The 17640-nt window shown below is 57.2% G+C and overlaps 1 protein-coding gene and 1 long non-coding RNA gene across 2 annotated transcripts in view; one reads left to right on the forward strand and one right to left on the reverse strand.

Annotated features, from left to right (window-relative positions):
* RASAL1 (RAS protein activator like 1) overlaps nt 1-17501 on the reverse strand; it is a 28583-nt gene extending 11082 nt beyond the window's left edge. The window contains exons 1-11 of the mRNA XM_039255143.1: nt 17233-17501; nt 13043-13099; nt 10878-10991; nt 10685-10746; nt 6063-6192; nt 3939-4020; nt 3725-3856; nt 1846-1934; nt 942-1059; nt 693-846; nt 294-358 (exon numbers count right to left, since the gene is read on the reverse strand). Of these exons, the coding sequence (XP_039111074.1) occupies nt 294-358; nt 693-846; nt 942-1059; nt 1846-1934; nt 3725-3856; nt 3939-4020; nt 6063-6192; nt 10685-10746; nt 10878-10991; nt 13043-13099; nt 17233-17297 (1068 nt within the window). The 5' untranslated portion in view covers nt 17298-17501. The remainder of the gene's footprint in view (nt 1-293; nt 359-692; nt 847-941; nt 1060-1845; nt 1935-3724; nt 3857-3938; nt 4021-6062; nt 6193-10684; nt 10747-10877; nt 10992-13042; nt 13100-17232) is intronic.
* LOC120247353 lies at nt 7734-8441 on the forward strand. The gene is made up of 2 exons (XR_005532287.1): nt 7734-7768; nt 7880-8441. It is a non-coding gene; the product is annotated as an uncharacterized LOC120247353 (long non-coding RNA).
* Nucleotides 17502-17640: the final 139 nt, after the last annotated feature.

The following is a 17640-nucleotide window of genomic DNA, read 5'->3' on the forward strand; positions in this document are numbered from 1 at the left end:
CACGTGGGGCGGGGTTGAGGATGAGGCTGGGGCGTGCCCAGGAGCCAGGGGCCGGGAGGGGTGGGGAGCAGGCAGGGAGAGGCGCAGAGCGAGGCTGGGGCGTGCCCAAGAGTGCGGGGGTGGGGGTGGGGGGTCCATCGCGGTGCCAGGCACCAGCCACCAGCGTCCCAGCTCCGCCACCCGGGTGACCCAGAGCCACCTGCCAGCCAAGCTCTGGGGTCCCGGGAAGCACTGGAAACGGAGTCCCCTTGAAGAAGCCGCCACCAGGCCCCACGGGGCCTTTGCCTTCTCACCTTCATAAACTGTTCCATTGACTTGGATGCCAGGGAGTTGGAGCGGAAGAGGGTGTTGGGGTCGGCTGGGGGGACGGAGGGAAGTGCCTGTTGGGATTTGGAGGCTCCACCCGCCTCGCCCCGCCCACCCAAGGTAGGAGTCATGACTCTTGCAGCCTCAGGAACCCCGGAGAGCTGCAACAGCAGCTCTGTCCACACTACAGGGGCCCCGAGTGGTTAAAGGAGCTGCCTAAGGTCACACGGTTCGGGAGCCGCACTGGGGACGGCTTCCCCACTGGCTGGCGGCGCACAGGGCAAGGACGCCCCCATCCACACACGGGGGCCCCTGGCCTCTGCCTGAGGCTCCCCGTTTCTCCCGTCCTTGAGGAGTGAGGTGTGGGGCTCATGCAGTCAACTCACTGGTCCGGGTCACCTCGCGCCGAGTGAGATAGTCCAGGAAGGGCCCGGCCAGGCCCTGGCCTAGAAAGAGCTTCACCAGCTTGGTGGCCAGGTCCTGGCGGCAGTCCCCGGAGGTCAGGTCCTCCAGCACAGCCAGGGGACTAGTAGCGTCCTCCTGGGCAAGGACAGGAAGCAGGAGAGGTGGCCCAGGGCCCCGAAAGCAAACGAGCGCAGGGAGGGCTCTCCGAGGCAGGGAGGCCGCGCACCCACCTCTGCCGGGCCCTGCACACACGCCACGAGCAGCTCCCTGAGCGGCTGGTAGTACTGGGAGGGCAGGACGCGGTCCTCGACAAGGCGCACCTTCAGCCGCAGGGCACCCAGGGTCCCCCTGCCGGGGTCAGATCACAGCAGAGGGCGCATCAGGTAGGTCCGCACAGGCGCGGGCGGCCGGGACACGCAGGGGTGAACGCAGATGTGGATACTGGCCAACGAGACACCAGTCCTCACGGGGATCAACAGGGACGGACAGGTGAAGTCGATGCAAACAGCGAGGCCCTGGGGCGCCTGGGTGGCTCGGTGGGTTGAGCACCCGGCCCTTGGGTTCGGCTCGGGTCACGATCTCTCGGTTCGTGAGTCTGAACCATCCCCCCCCCCCCCCCCCCCCCCCCCCCCCCCCCCCCCCCCCCCCCCCCCCCCCCCCCCCCCCCCCCCCCCCCCCCCCCCCCCCCCCCCCCNCCCCCCCCCCCCCCCCCCCCCCCCCCCCCCTTCAGGCTCTGCGCTGACAGCCTGCTTGGGACTCGCCCTCTCTCTCCGCCCCTCCCCTCCCAATAAATAAGTAAACTTTACAAAATGAAAAATCAATAAAAATAAAAGCAGTGTGGCCAGTGGAAAGTGCACAGAGCGGACGATGGGGACAGGCGTGGACAGGTGCGGAGGGACCCAGGGCTGTGAACACACCCCGCCTCGTGACAACGGGCCCGTTCCCATCCAAACAGGCGGACGGGTATGAGGTGAACCCACCCGGACGGAAGTAAACACACAGAGTGAGACAGACGCGGGTTAAATGAGTGACACGGTGGCAGCTTACGGGCTGACGGGGGCACCCACGAGGCCCTGCCCGCCAAGCACTCAACTCGAGTTCGGCCCGACCCCCTCCCTTCGCACCCACGTTTACCCAGAATCCTCCTCGGCCCTGGGGAAGGGCAGAAGCCGGAACCAGCCACTGGGTGGGCTCCGCTGCAGGACGGGCGGGGCGAACTCCACCTGCCGGGCGGACACAGAGCCTCGGCTCAGCCCGGCCCGGCCCCGCCCAGGCCCCGCCCACCCAGGCCCCGCCCACCCAGCCCGGCCCGCCCAGGCCCCGCCCACCCAGCCTGGAAGAGCCCGGACCACCCAAGGAGGGGAGGCGCAGCCTAGCAAGGGCCACCACCCCGCCCCCTACCATACCCGCCTTGCCTCCCCCAGGCCCAAATCATTAGCTCCTGCCAGGGCTCTGAGGGCTTCCCACTTAATTTCCAGTTGGGGAAACTGAGGTTTGGAAGAGACAGCGACTTGCCCCAGGTCACACAGCCGCTCCAGACAACATGTCTGGACTGAGAGCATTTTCCGCTCTGTTTGGGGACACAAATCACAAAGACAAAGCAGGAGGCCCCCGAGCCTCCCCCCCCTTTTTTAATAACTTTATAAAGATATACTTTGCATTCCATACAATTTTTCAGCCTATTCACAGAGTTGTACAACCATCACCACTGATTCCGGAACATTTTCTATCAGCTCCCCCCCCCCCCCCGGCAAAGCCTGTACCCATTAGCTGTCCCTCCCCACGTCCCACCTGCACCCCTAGATCCAGCAACCACTGATCTACTTTCTGTCCTCACACCTCCACCCACTCCAGACACCTCCTAGAATTGGAATCACATAACGTGGGTTTATTGGCCTGGCTTCCTGCTCTTAGCAGGTTTTCAAGATTCACCCGCGAGGTAGCAGGCGCCAGTGCGCCAGTCCTGCTTACGGCGGAGTCACGGTCCCTCACACAGACCCACTACGCTTTATGTATTCATTCACCTGTGCACGGACGTCTGGGTTTGTGTGGGCATATGTTTTCACTTCCCTTTGGCGCGTACCTAGGAGCGGAACTGCCACGGGGCACGTGGTAACCGTCTTTAACCGTTTGAGGAACGGCCGGACCGATTTCCAAAGCAGCTGCCCCGTTTACATTCCCCCTTCCAAGGCTGTGCGTACCCAGCCTCTCTACAACTGGCTCTAATCTTGTCTCCTTTTAAAAACAGTCAGCCCAGGGGCGCCTGGGTGGCTCAGTAGGTTAAGCATCCAACTTTGGCTCAGGCCATGATGTCACAGTTCATGGGTTCGAGTCCCATGTCAGGCTCTGTGCTGACAGCTCAGAGCCTGGAGCCTGCTTCGGATTCTGTGTCTCCCTCTCTCTCTGCCCCTCCCCTGCTTCCTTGCTCTCTCTCTCTCTCTCTCTCTCAAAAACAAATAAACATTTAAAAATTTTTAAACAAACAAAAAAACCTGTCAGCCCTGACTCTATAAGCACTGCCACTGAGAGGCAGGGACAATCGCGCCCATTTTACAGATGGGCAAACTGAGGTCCCAAGAGAAAAGACCTTGAGCCCGATGCTTCCGGAGGCTGAGATTCTGGTGTCAGAGAAACCTGAACTCAGACCCTGGCTCTGCCATTTATTAGTCATACGGCCTTGGGAAAACCACTCAACTTCTCTGCATGAACCACTGAAGGTACATAACGGGATTAAGCTGGAGACGCACTTAGCACACAGTCATCCTGGGTACTCTCACTCTCGAATGAGAATCCGGGCCTGTCCCGTGACCTTGGGCAGGTTCCTGGCCCCTTGGAGAACCTTAGTCTCCCCACCTGTACAATGGGGCCCTGGGACCCCATGGCTCAGGCTTGGCCAAGGGGCCAGCTGAGAGAGCCTTCACATCTAGCCTTCCAGACCCCAGGATGCACAGCCCAGCTCCCCTCCCCTTCCCTCCTGGAGGCGGTGGGAAGCCACGGTGTGGGGGGTGCTCACCATGCCCAGGAAGTCGTTCTTGCCCACCATGTCCCAGTCCCAGAGCTCCACCCGCAGTGGGGCTGGGGCCCCTGGCAGCTCCGGAAGCTCCAGCACCTCGTCCCAGTGTGGGAAGCGGGTCTTCTTAATGGTCTGGGGGGGGGGGGGGGGGGGAGGGGGGCTGAGGAGGGCCCGTCGTGATGCCCGCCCTCCCGGGGCCCACACCACCACTCACTGAGGTCTCCAAGCTCTGGCTGCCCCAGAACACGCGTGCGAATGGGTCAGACGTGCCGGTGACATCGCGGGGGGCGAGGTCCCTGGAGACAGATGCGGTGTGAGGGATGCGGGACCCTCAAGGACGAAGACCCAAGCTGGGCCTTGGCAAAGGGGCTCCGGGACGACCATGCAAACGCCTCTGGCTTCCAAGGTGGTGAACTGCTCGTTGTAGGGACCTGGCAAAGAACACCCCCACCCTGCCCGTCCGAACCCATATCTCCCTGTCGCCCGGTGCTACCCTCTGCCCCCATTTTCCAGATGAGGAAATGGAGGCACCGAAGGGTAGAGTCCTGAATCGCAAAGCCCAGGAGGCAAAGATGCCGTGGGAAGTGGGAAGGGAGCCTCAGTTTCCCTGAAGCCCCCAGATAGGAGACTGGATGCCAGGGCCTGGCTCCGCCATTCCCTGACTGGGTGACACTGGGAAATGTCACTTCACCTCCTTGAGCCTCAGTTTCTTCATCTAGAAAATGGAAATAATAACAGACCAACCTCAGAGGGTTAAGGCTTGGATGACATGAGTATAAAAAAGGCTTAGCAGCTGACAGGATGTGAGCACTCTGTCCATTCACTCGCGCATTCACTCATTCATTCACTCATCCATTCAACAAGGAGTCATACCCACGCCTTGCCTAGGACCCAAGAAAAGGCATGAGGCAAGGACCCCCTGTCTCTGGTTGCCATGACAACCCAGAGTCTCACCTCAGTGAGCTGCCCCAACCCCTCCTTTCTGAGGTCCCCCAAATCCAGTGACAGCCCCCCACCAGGGGCTGCTTGCTTCTTCCTGCTGCTCCTCTCCCACCCCTACTTGGCATCCGAAGCCTCCCTCGGTTTCCTAGGAGCCAGCCCCGTTGCTAAGCGACAGCAATCAGTCCCTCTCCTGTTTGCAAGGATGCTGCACGGCCTTGTGGCTGGGGAGGAGGCCGCTCGCACAAAGCAGATGAGGAGCCCCCGTCCCACGTTCAGTCCTTTAGCCTGTCCCCTGACCCCCTGGTACTCCATCCTGACTCCAGGGAGCCCCAGCTGCAGACGGAAACCTGGAGATGGTGGGAGAGGCACAGAGAGGGCAAGAAGAGCTTTAAGGTCACACAGCAAACTAGAAACAGAGGTCTTCCCCAACCTGAGTGTGGATCGGTCCAGAAGTGAGGGTTGTGGGACTAAGATGTGAAAACACGGCAGAAAGAGAAGATGGGAGATTAGGGGGGAAGGGATGGTCGTATTTAAGGAAGCAGAGTGATGGGGGGGCGCTGAGGGAGAGAGAAGGGGATTTCAGGGTGCTAACAGGCAGGAGGGAAGAGGGATAGCCCACGAGCTGGGCAGTCATCTGTGGGGTTTGCCGGTCCTGCATCCGTCTTTCTTCTCTTGTTTCTTTGGGACAAGACCTCCCCTCTCTCTCTCCCAGCTCTTGTAAGTTACATAGGCTGATCCCTCTTTCCACTCCGGGGATGGGTGTGGGACCCAGGCCTGACCAGCCAGTGTCCGTGTAATCGGTTTAGAGATAGGTCTGTGCCCCAGATTGGAGCGATAAAAATCAGTCCCAGGACACTGGCTGGAAGTGACAAGACAGAGTTCTACTTCAGTTGGAGCTGCCAAACTGGTAGGATGCCCTGGGTCATCTTTACCCGCCCTCAGCTGGAGAGAGGCTCCGTGAGAACGAAGCTAACACAAAAGAGAGCCAAGAAATCTGGGTCTGTAGATTCCCGGGGTCGCTGCTTGAGCACCTGGATCCAGACAAGCCTGAAGCTGCGCGTCATCAACCTAAGGCAATCTGCTTATGCTAGTACGAATGGAGCATCCATCACTTAGGATTCTGTTAATACGCACTCTGGCCGTCCTGAGTGTCTGGCCTTTGGTTGCTCGTCACTGGGGACCCAGCCAGGATTTTGCGTGTGCTCTGACCCCAGCAATTTGCAAACCTGGCGAACCTGGGACTGTTTGCCCCCAAGGGATCCTGGTCGTGAGCCCAGAAGTACCCCCCCACCCCGGAGTGAGGCGGTCTTCAAAGCCAAGACAGCTGGGGGAGATCTCCAGCAAAGTCTCGCTCATTCTCAGAGCAGTCCCACACCGTCCCCTGTCATGACCGTACCTGGCCTGAAGTACGTGACAGCGAAGGCAACGGCCCCGTGCACCCTCCAGAATCTGTACGTCCAAGCAGACCTCACCCTGCACCTCCGCGTCCGGGTCCACACGGCTCAGGTCTATCCAGCTGTCAATTCCTGGAGGGCACAGAAGCTCACGTGTATTAAGCACCTGCCAGGTCCTGGCACTGTGTCAACTTAAATATTCAATTAACACGAACTATATATTAAGCCATGGGCTCCTCATGCTCGCCTTCTGAGGTAGGTGCTGTACCCATCCGCACTTCCAGACGAGGAAAGTGAGGCAGAGCGAAGGAAGAGCTTTGCCCCTGACTCCGCAGCTGGCGAGGGGCAGAGCTAGGATTCGAATGCAGGCAGTAGAGTTCAATGCCATTAACCATGTGCCATCACACTCTTCACCCTGGTACACGAAAGCCTCCGCCGTTTAATCCCCACATACTCTCCCCTCCAAAAAATCCAGGGCATTCCTACCTCTCAGCCTCTGTCCAGACCATTCTCTCTGCCCGAATCAGTCAAGTCCATCCCTGTCTCTCATTTCTCTCAACGCCTTGAAGATATCATCTCCCAAAGTCTAGCTTCTACTGTAGTTATTGGGAAGTCATTTCAGCCTGATAACTGACCTTGTGTAAATGGGCTACCTTTTCTCTTTACTTTTAAGGACCACGTATTTGATGTTCTGCAATTTCACCACATATGTAGGGAAGGATGGTTGTGTGTGTGTGTGTGTGTGTGTGTGTGTGTGTGTGTGTGTTTGTGTTTTGTTTTTTGTCCCCCTTAGTGTAGGCTGTGCTATTTCTACTTATGGAATCATGTCCTTCCTTGCATTCTGGAAAATTCCAGGTCATCTTTTTTTTAATCACTTCCCTCTCCAACTTTCTCTATTCTTTCCTCATCGGACTTCAATTAAATGGATATTAGACCTGCTCCATAATGTTCCAGGTCTCTAAACTTCTCTTTTATATTTTCCTTCTTGTTTCTCTCGATAATTTCTTCAGGTCTCTCTTCCAGTCCACCAAGTCTCTCGTCAGCTCTGGATCTGCTATTGAACTCAGCCGCTCAGTTTTAAATTTCAATGACTCCTTTCTATATCTAAAACTTTGATCTAGTTCTTTTCCAATCTATTTTTTTAATGTTTATTTTATTTATTTTGAGACAGAGCACTAGCAGGAGAGGGGCAGAGAGGAGGAGAGAGAATGAGAAACCGAAGCAGGCTCTGCACCACCAGCACAGAGCCCAACGTGGGGCTCAATCTCACGAACAGCAAGATCATGACCTGAGCTGAAATCAAGAGCCAGACCCTCAACCGACTGAGCCATCCAGGTGCCTCATTTTTTTTAATGTATTGCTTTATTTTATTATGATTATTGCATCACTTCTCACCCTTTTGGCTAAGATCAAGTGTATTATGATTATTGCTGGCCCTTTCTGCTGATTGCCTTTTTTCATTTATTTAAATATTTTATTCTTTTTGTTGTTGTTTTGTTTTTACTTTATTTTAGAGCGTGCGTGAAGAAGAGCACAAGTTGGGGAGAAGGACAGAGGGAGAGAGAGAGAGAGAGAGAGAGAGAGAGAGAGAGACCCAAGCAGGCTCCACACTCAGCTCGGAGCCTGATGCAGGGCTCAATCCCACAACCCTGGGGACTGACCTGAGCAGAAATCAAGAATTGGACATTCAACCAACTGAGCCACCCAGGTGCATCTAGATATCGTATTTCTTTAAAAATTTTGCATATCATAATTATAAAATCTAAAGTCTTTGTGGGTTCAAATCTGGTAGTTACTCTTTCTCCTGAATCTCGCCCAGGGTGGCCCATGTCCTCGTGTGTGCGGCGATCTCTGATTCCACAGTCACGTCTGTCTGAACTCACTCTGTGGCAAAACCGACACGAAGCTGCTTATCTCTGGACATAAGATAACATGGTGATTGCTTATTCGGGGTCCCACATCTGCGAACCAGCCCAGAGACTGTCCAAAGATGTATCTAATCTTTCCCATCACTCCACCCTCTGAGAGTACGGTGCCAGTCTCTTCATTGTCTTGCTCAAGAACCGTCAATAGCTCCACAGGGTCCCCAGGTTTAGAAAGTCCAGACTCTGGAGGGGTCCCCCTCCAATCGGGACCCGCCAAGCACTCCATCTGGCCTGGCGTACGCTGACCTAGCAGAGAATCTATAGGGACCCGCCTTAGTGCCTTCGCCGAAGCACCTTCGAGAACCAACTCATTCCCCTTCTTCCAGGAAGCCTTCCTTGACTGCACTAGCCTCACTGCCTGCTTATCTTCAGCCACCGTTTTGCCAGTGCTATTCGACATGCCTCCACCCTACATTTCCGTCCTGTTCCAGAAAATAAAAAGCACCCACATGCAGACGGACAGACAGTTTCCCTTGTTTTTCTTACTCCTTGTTCTGTGTGAATGTATTTTGTGCCTCTATCTGGCCCATAAGCTCCTTGAAGCTTGGCCTCATACTTCGTTTACCTAATCCCACCCTCTTGGGTGGATGTTTGGGTGGATAGTGGGTACGGCTCCGCAGACAGGATGAAAACACGGACTTTGGAAGCAGGCACAGCCTGGGCTCAACTCCCACCGCTGCAACTTCTAGGAGGGGTAAGTGCCCTCACCTCTCCAAACCTCATTTCCCACGGCTATGTATTCGAGATTATTCTAGCGCACACTTCACGTGGCATTGGGAGGACTCGATATAACGTTCTTAGCATCATGCCTGGCGCATAGTGCACCCTCATTAAATAGGAGCCGTGAGGAGGATGATGATGATTAGCACGTAGGTGTTCAAGGAATCTCCACTGATGGAAAAATACATTGTTCAATTATTGATGTTGAGACAATTAACGGTCGCCTAGATAAAAAGAAATAAAGTTCAATCCCTCTCCATACCTTGAATCTGGATATAAGTTCCAAATAGATCAAAGACTTGAATTTAAAAAAGGAAAAACAAATTGTTGCTAGAAGGAATCATGTAAAAAATATGCTCTAACCTTAGATTTGGGAAGATTTTTTTAGGTGTCACAGAAAATCAAGAGCCAAAAAAAAAAGAAAAGAAAAGAAGTTAACTAGAGAAAAAGAAACAAATTTTATACATAGATAGAAATGATAAGCAAAAATATAAGCGACAAAGGGAGAAAAAAATGCAGCTAATATGACAGAGTTAAATTTGCCTAATATGTAAAGAGTTCCTACAAATCAGTAAGAAAAACCAAACAACCCAGTGGAGGGAAATGCACGTACGATATAAATAAATGATAAACAAAAAAAGGAAATAAAGTGACTCTTAAATATGTAAAGAGGCTTTCAATCCCATTCATAAAGAAACACAAAATAACCTACAGGAAGAGGCAATTTTTTTACCTAGCAGATACAAGGTCAAAAAGTTTGGTAATTGTTGGCAAACTGTTACCTTCTGCCTAGAGGGTCACTTAGCAATAACTCTCAAATGTGCTCATGGGGGTTCTCTATGACCAAGCAAATCCACTTCTAGGAATTTATCAGACTGATAGAACTTGCACATGTGTGAAATCATGTTTGTACAAGGCTGTTCACTGCTGCATCGTCTGAACGAGGGAGGGACATCAAACAACCCAAGTGCCAATCAACAAGGAACCGGCCAAATAAATGATGGTACATCCGCACAGCAGAGTGCCGTGAAGCCAAAGATCAAAGAATGTGGATGCTCTTCGGGCACCAATACGGAAAAGATCTCCAAGGAATGTGGCGAAGTGAAAGGCAAAGTACAGTACAGTGAATGTAACAGGGCGCCATTCCTGGGAGCAGAGAACCAAACACATACGGTGCAGGGTTAGGAGCACAAGATTGTTCGGACAATCTCGGTTCAAATCCTGGACACCCCACTTAATAACTCTGCGATCTTGGGCAAGCTCTAGAACCAGTCCCCTGTGCCTCAGTATGTTCACCTGTGGAGTGGGCATAATGAGTACCTACCTCACCGGGTTCTTACGGAAAGCAAATGAGCTGATTGCTGTAAAAGCACTTGGAAAGTGCTCAGCACACAGTAAGCTCCGCGTAAGCTTAGTAGTGAGCATCTGCTGCTACTATTATTGTTTCTTGCTTGTATATGTTTAAAATACCCCTAAGACAGGGGTGCCCGGGTGGCTCAGTCGGTTAAGCGTCCGACTCTGGCTCAGGTCTCAATCTGACGGTTTGTGAGTTCGAGCGCCGCGTCGGGCTCTGTGCTGACAGCTCGGAGCCTAGAGCCTGCTTCAGATTCTGTGTCTCCCTCTCTCTCTCTGTCCCTTCCCCATTCTCACTCTCTCTCCCTCTCAAAAATAAATAAACACTAGAAAAATAAAATAGACTCTCTCTAGGACATACAAGAAGCTGACAACCTTGAAGATGGAAATGGAATGGCTGTGGCAAGGGGGACAGTTTCACTGCTAATTATACCTCTATTTGCATACTGAACTATGTAAATGAGTTAACTACTCAGTAAATAAACTACATTAAGTTTTAAAAAAAATCAACAACCGAAATCATTTTCCACTGAAGGCCCTGTGCCTCTGGCCAGGCGCTTGCAAATGCCCGCCCCAGGCGTGCCCACCCCTGCGCCCTCCCGGCTGACGGCTGCGCCTTCGCCCACCTCGGGGGTCAGCAGCAATCGCCTCCCTGCTCAGCGAGATCTTGCCGATGATGTCATCGTGCCTGTGTAGACAAGGGGAAGATCCAAGTCCTTAAGCAGCGGGCCCAGGCAGCAAGGGCTGGCCAGGCGGCTACTGTGCTTCGGGGCAGCCCCCCTTCCCTCAGGTGGCCCAGCCCGGGTCCCCAGGACACACCCCACCGTGTCCTCATCCAGCACATAGAAGGCCAGGTGGTGGAAATCCAGGGGCAGGTGGATGGTGTACTCCTCCCCCCAGAAGGGGTTCAGGCTCCGCCAGACAGTTGCTGTCCTGCAAAAGACGGCACAGGGGACTGGGGGCCTTTGGGCCACTTCGATGGCAGACGCTTGGGGACCCAAACACACACACGCACACACACACGCGCGCGCACACACACACACACATCCGTGAACCCATGCATAGACACACACACAACTATACACACAGAGACCCCAGCTCTCACACACTCAGCCCCACAAGGACACACACTAAAAGAGAAGAAAGCCAGAGACACATTCCCACAGACACAGATACACGTATGCATCCTCAGAAATTTCTAGAAATACACATCCATGTGTTTCTACCTATAGACACATGCAGATGCACACAGAGACCCAGACCCAAAAAACTGCCCAGCACGCAGACACGCACAGAAACACGGACACACACTCACACACATACGGCGATAGATGGCAGACACACGCACGCAGAGCCACACAAACACACACGCACAATTCTGTCCCTGCGCTCGTGCATTCATTCCATAAACAACCTGGGCGTCAAGCCTTGTGGGCGGTGCAGGATCAGAGGACAAGGTGCCAAGGTCCCTGCCCCCCCCACCCCAGGGTCCCCTTCAGTGCACAGGTGCTCTCTCCTGGGCTCTTCTGACACAGCGAGAGAAGTCCTGTGATCGGGGTTAGCTCGGGGACACCTGGCTGGGTCTGGGGTGTGGAGAGAAGAAGGCAGAAAAGGCTTCCCGCAGGAGCCAGTCGGACAGAGGGGGAAGCGAAGATGAGGAAAGGTGGCTGGGACAGCATGTGCAAAAGTCCTGAGGCAGGAATGAGCGTGGCGAGACTGAGGGACAGGAAGGTTCTGGATGGGAAATGGGGAAGAGCGAGGGGCCGAGAGACCATGAAGTGAGCAGGGACCAGAGCACTCAGGAAGCAAGAGGGAACCACAGGAGGGTTACGGACCGAGACAAGCCCAGAAACAGACACACAGGGAGCATCCTAACCCTGCGGAAGCACCTCCCTTCACCCAACAGGGAACAAAGACCCTGCTTTGTCTAATGAACACACGCCCAAATCGACGGCTGCAAGATTTGGTCACGCACCTGCCTCTCCTTTCTTCCCTTTCCCCACACTCGTCCCCAGCAAAGAGCGTGAAGAGGCACGCACGCACGCACACACAGATGCACACTCCCCTCCGCTCTGGGCCCGGGCACCACCATCAGATGGACCCTTCTTCCCGCACACCCTCTTCCCCCTGGCCTGGCCTCTTCCCGGCTCGAAGTCCCTCTTCGGAGCCCAGAGACGGGGACACAGCGGCCTGGGGTCACAGAAAGTCTGTGTGTGGGTTTGGGGGCAGCATCACAGATGCGGTGAGGGGGCGGCATGAGCAGAGAGAGAACAATGGGGGTCCGCTGGGGCGCTGCGGGCTGAACGTCCTCCGTGCGGGCTCCCCGCCCCCAGCTCCCAGCCCATCTGGACCGGAACCTGAATCCTGCCGTCTCCATAGGAACCCAGGCCTCAGCCACCCACCCGGGCCTGCAGGGGCTGAGAGATGTCCCTCGGCCTGCGGGGGCGGGAGCCAACCAGGGCCCCCGTGTCCCGCCACCCCCACCCAAAACTCACCTGCACCCAACACCCTCACTGTGCTCACAAGGGTGTCTGTGGACCCAAACAAGCAGGCACTGGTGCTCACGTGTGTATGCAGGACAGCCCATGTGCACGTGCACACACACACACACACACACACACACCAGTGCCCGCAGCACCCAGCAGGCCGGGAACCAGCCAGCCCAGCCAAGCGTGAGATGCCCGCCTCCGGGGAGGCCACCCTGGGAGGCACAGCCGCTGCGGCTGAGTCAGCCCCAGGACACCGGCACGGACGCCATCAGGTCTGGGGGGAAGGTGGCGGCCGGTCGCTGGGGCAGGACGGGGAGAGGAGCTGTCCGTCCCCAGAGGGGCCAAAGCACAAAGCAGCCACCGTCACCGCACGTGTCCACCGTGGGGAGAGCACTGCCCTCCCCCAGCTCCTTTTCAACGCGACATCTCGGGCCTGGCCTCCCCCGTCCCCTACCCTGTTCCTCTCTCCCCGGGCCTGGCCTCTCCACTCCTCACCTGGCCACCACCTCGTCATCCACCTTCACGATGCAGTAGGGGTCACTGCTCCCAGACCTGCAGGAGAAGGGGGTCCGGAAAGGAGGCTGCCAGGGCAGCCAGGAGTTGGGGGTCCCAACCTGTCCTCATTGCACATACAGATGGCAGCATCTGCGGCCCAGAGAGGGGAGGGGGCAGGCCCAGGGGCACACAGCAGGTGCAGCTGAGAGGCAGGGGCCTGCGGGAGACGCCCTGGGCGCGCAGCCCACCCGCTGCATGCCTGGCTCAGCACGCATGGGCTCTCCGGGCTTCCACGTGCGGAAGTGGGACATTGAGGCATGAGGCTGGAAAGTTGCCAGCGCTGACCTCGGGAGGCCCGAAGCCGCGGCTGCGCTGGGGGGGGCGGGGCACCCTGGCTTTACCGCCTGCTAGCGTCCGAACCCCGCGGGCCCCTGCTCCCCGTGGGAGCCGCTTTTTCCACTCTCTGATGTTAACGCACGCCTCCTGGGGGGTTGGAGGGACTAGAGGAGTTAGTGCACGGTGACATGCATCACAGGCTGACCCCAGGCCTCCCCCCACCAGGAGCCATGAACCACCCTCTGTGGGAAGCGCTACCCTCTCCGGCTTTTCATTTCCACGACACCTCCCCTGGGGAGAGGACTCCCGACACTCAGCCTTCGGTGGGGATGGACCTCTGCTGGCACAGACCGGGGCACCCAGATCTCCAGACTCAACCAATAGCACAGATGGGCTGTATCCCTTGGAGTAGCCAGGAGCCATGAGTCAGCCAAAGCCAGCTCCATCCCCCCTTCATAATAAGAGTTACCAGCCACATCCCAAGCTGTCCACTAGGGCTCGCATCTCCCTCTGTCTCGTTGCACAGGCTTCCTTGGCCTCCCACCAAGCTCAGTCCGACCTCAGGGCCTTTGCACTTGCTCTTGCACCTGCTTAAGACACTCTGTCCCTGATCTGGTCATGGCTGGCTCCGTCCTGTCATTCAAACCTCAGCCTGAAAGTCCCTGGTCATCTCTGTCCTTTGTAAAATTGACCTCTGATCCCTCTGAGCACCTGAAGGCGTCTTGCTCCTTTGTTTCTCTATTTAGTATCTGTCTCCCCCAAACTTCTGAACTGTGAGCCCCTTGGAGGAGGACCTGTATCCTTCTTCCCACGAGCCTCCACCTGAGTCAGCATTCAAACCCGGGTCAATGGGGCTCAGGCCACATGCTCTTAACCAGTGTCACCTCCACCGCACCTCACAATCCTTTCCCCAGGTGACCTCCTCTCTTGAGGCCCCAGCCCCCAACCTCTCTCCCCACCATGTCACGAATCCACAGGGTTTCAGGGAAGGGGATGTGGGTCCCAGGAACCAACTGGAGCCTTCTCTGCTGGAGGAGTCCTCCCCTGTGCCTCAGTTTCCTCTCGGGACTCCTTCCCTTAACTCCCTCTGTGTCCGGGGCTCCAGTGCCCCCATTTCCCTATCTGGCCTCCGTCCCTGAACACCTCAGACCGGGTGGTGGCCTGTGTCCCTGCCCTTTTTTCCAGGTCCTACTTCTGAACCCCCTTCCAAGGAGTGCCCCAAGCCCGTTTCCCCTTCTGAATCTATCTCAAAGCCACTGGGTTTGAGTAACTCTGAGAGCCCCCATTCCCCAACCTGCTTCCTACCCGCCTTGGATGCCTGTGGCGGGGTAACCCCTATATCTTGCTTCTCTCTCTGGGTTCTCTACCCTCCAGCTTCTTTGAGGTGGGGCCCCATTCCTCAGTTTCCCCAACCGCAGACTTGGAGGAAGACTAGCTGGGATCCCAGGAGCAAAGAGCTGGGAGACACACCCCTTCCGTCAACCAGGCCTGACCCCGAGGCCCCTCTTGGGAGCCAGACTCGCACGTCTACTCCACAGTTCTGACGCACAAGGGCCTTATCAGCTCCCATCAGGTAGGAGGCCGCAGTGGCAGGAGGGTGCCCCCCCCAGACCCTCAGTCTCTCCAGACCTTTGGCCTCTCCCATGGCCCCTGCCCCCACCCAAGTGTGGGAAAGGAGTCCTCTCAGCCATTGCCAGCCCAGTTTGGTTTATACATGGGAGCAGTCAGGGCTTAAATCCTAGCTGTGTGACCTTGGGCAAGCGGCTTTGCCTCTCTGGGCCTCAGTTTCCCCACTTATAAATGGAATTGCTAACCGGACCCACAGAAAGTGTTAAGCACAGGACCTAGCTCAGAGTAAGCCTTCGATGACTTACAATCGCTATCATTAATAATAGTAAGACTCAAGGGCGCCTGGGCGGCTCAGTCGGTCGGGCAGTTGAGCGTCCGACTTCAGCTCAGGTCAGGATCTCACGGTTCGTGGAGTCGAGCCCCGTGTCGGGCTCTGTGCTGACAGCTCAGAGCCTGGAGCCTGCTTCGGAGTCTGGGTCTCCCTCTCTCTCTCTGCCCTCCCTGGCTTGTGCTAGTGCTCTCTCTCAAAAATAAGTAAACTTAAAGAAAATAGTAATACTCGAGAATTATCAGTTGAGGCCTTCTCCAAAGGCGGGCTGGACACTGCCCTCAAACCTGACGAGGCTCCAGGAAGAGTCTGGGCCTTTTCTCTTAGAGGAGAGAGAACACACCTCATCCAAGAGTCTCCATGGTCACGGAGATCCCAGCATGCTCTGAAGAAGGGAGCCAACAGCCAGGGAAACCGAGGCAGGGTGGCTGGGTCCCCAGTGAGGGCTTAGCGACTCCTTCCCCCCCTTGCTCTGAGGCTCACCTTGGCCCGGGAGCTTGGGGGAGGAGGCGTGGCCAGAAGAAGGGGGCGTGGCCGAGAGATGCAGGATCCAGGTATGAGTCAACTTCCTCGGCACGAGAGGCGAAAGGAGTCCAGTCCGGGGCCAGGCAGTGCCCCCCCAGCAACACCCCCCGCCGGCCACTCCCTCATGGCCCTCGCTGATGGACGTCTGGTTTCTGGAGCCCCCCCCCTCGGCTCCCCAGCAGTTTCCAGGCCCCCCACCCTAGCCCCGCTGCCCCGCAGCTCCAGAATCTCATTCTCAGAGGCTCTGAGAGGGTGTTCCAGAAAGAGGGAGGCAGGGGCTTGTCCAGATGCCGCGTGCACACAGCGAGCGCTCCGCTTCTGCGTCAGGTGCCTGTTTATTTGGGGTCGCTGACGAGGATGAGGGGGAGTCAAAACTGCTCTGAGCCGCCCAGTGTAGGGGAGGGGCGAGCGTCATGAAGCCAAAGGCAGGATACTCGTCCCTGGGGACCCACGGCGGGGCAGTCAGGGCAGAGCTAAGCCCCGACCGGCTTGGACGCCGGCTCAGAATCCAGATCTCTGCTCACCTGGGCCACGGTGGGGGCATCCTAACAGGTTCTCCACCCCACAGCTGCGTGGGGCTGGGCGGCTCCTGTCCAGAGCTCCCCTGGCCCAGGTGGGAAATGGAGACCCCAAGAGGACCAGGTTCAAGGTCACGCAGCTGATGTCCTGCCAAGGATCCCACACCTGTCCCAGGTGCTGACACCTCAGGGCCCCTTCCGGGCTCCAGGCCAAGCAGGAGGGGGACCCCTCCCGCCATTCTGCTGATTCGGCAACTGCTGACTCAGCGCTGCCCAGAGGAAGCATAGCCAAGGCTTGGTAGTAAGGGGAGCCCAAGGGTCCTCCGGCCCCATCACACCTGGCTGGGGAGGGGGCTTCCGGGAGGGGGCTGGCTCTCCAAGCAGCTCGGCGTCCCGGAACTCCCGGCTGGGGAGCTCGGGGCTCTGGGTTACTAGGACCCCAGGGTCCCCCAGGCCTGATTGGTGGGGCACCTGATGTCTCTCTGCAAACCTAAACACCAGATGCACACAGAAGACTGCTGAGGCCACCCAGCCCTCTGGGCCTCCTTCCCAGGTTTCTTTTGATAGGCGCCCACCCAGGCCTGGAGAAGCCCCACCTCCAGCACCTGCCTGGACTAAGGACGAGCCCCCCCCCCCCCGCCCCGATCCCCTCCCCAGCTCCAACAGAATCCGACCCTCCAGTCCCGTTTCAGCAAATCCCAGGAACAAAGGCATCCACCTTCCCGGGGGCCAGGTGGGGCATCTGCTAAGTCTGGGCGCCCCCTCCCACTGGGAGAGCGAAGGCGGGTCGGCCCCCAGTACTATGTCTTAGACAAGAAGCCCCTGCCCACTTCGCCGACGCTCCCTGGCATGCGGAATGGGTGACTCCCACCCCATCCCATGTCCGCTGCGCCCCTCAGCCTCAGGGTACTCACACATCCTTGGCAGGCAGCGCCCGGCCCTCCACCACGCGGACATTCAGGGAGCTGCTCTTGGCCATGGCGCCCGGCCCTAAACTTTACGGGCAGAAGGCGCCGAAGCTGGACCGCGGGGCGGGCGTCTACATGTCACCAGCTGCGAGCCTGGCGCCCTGTCTCGGGGTCCCAGCGCCGCCTGTCCGAGACGCGGGTAGCTAGACGGGAGGTTTCCGAAGGAGAAAGAATAGGTGTCCGGGGAGGGGGCGCCCCTCGGGCTCTACAGGTAGGAGCTGTGTGCGGAGGAGACAGAGCGCGCAGGGGGGCACCGGCGGCTCCTGCCTCGCAGTCTGAAGCTCCGGGTGGGCGGGCAGGGGGCGGAGGGGCAGCCCAGGGCCCTCCCCCCAATCCCGCCTCCCGCGTGTCTCC

This window comes from Hyaena hyaena, unplaced genomic scaffold, assembly GCF_003009895.1.
Source record: "Hyaena hyaena isolate Hyena2069 unplaced genomic scaffold, ASM300989v1 scaffold_0, whole genome shotgun sequence".
Lineage (NCBI taxonomy): Eukaryota > Metazoa > Chordata > Mammalia > Carnivora > Hyaenidae > Hyaena > Hyaena hyaena.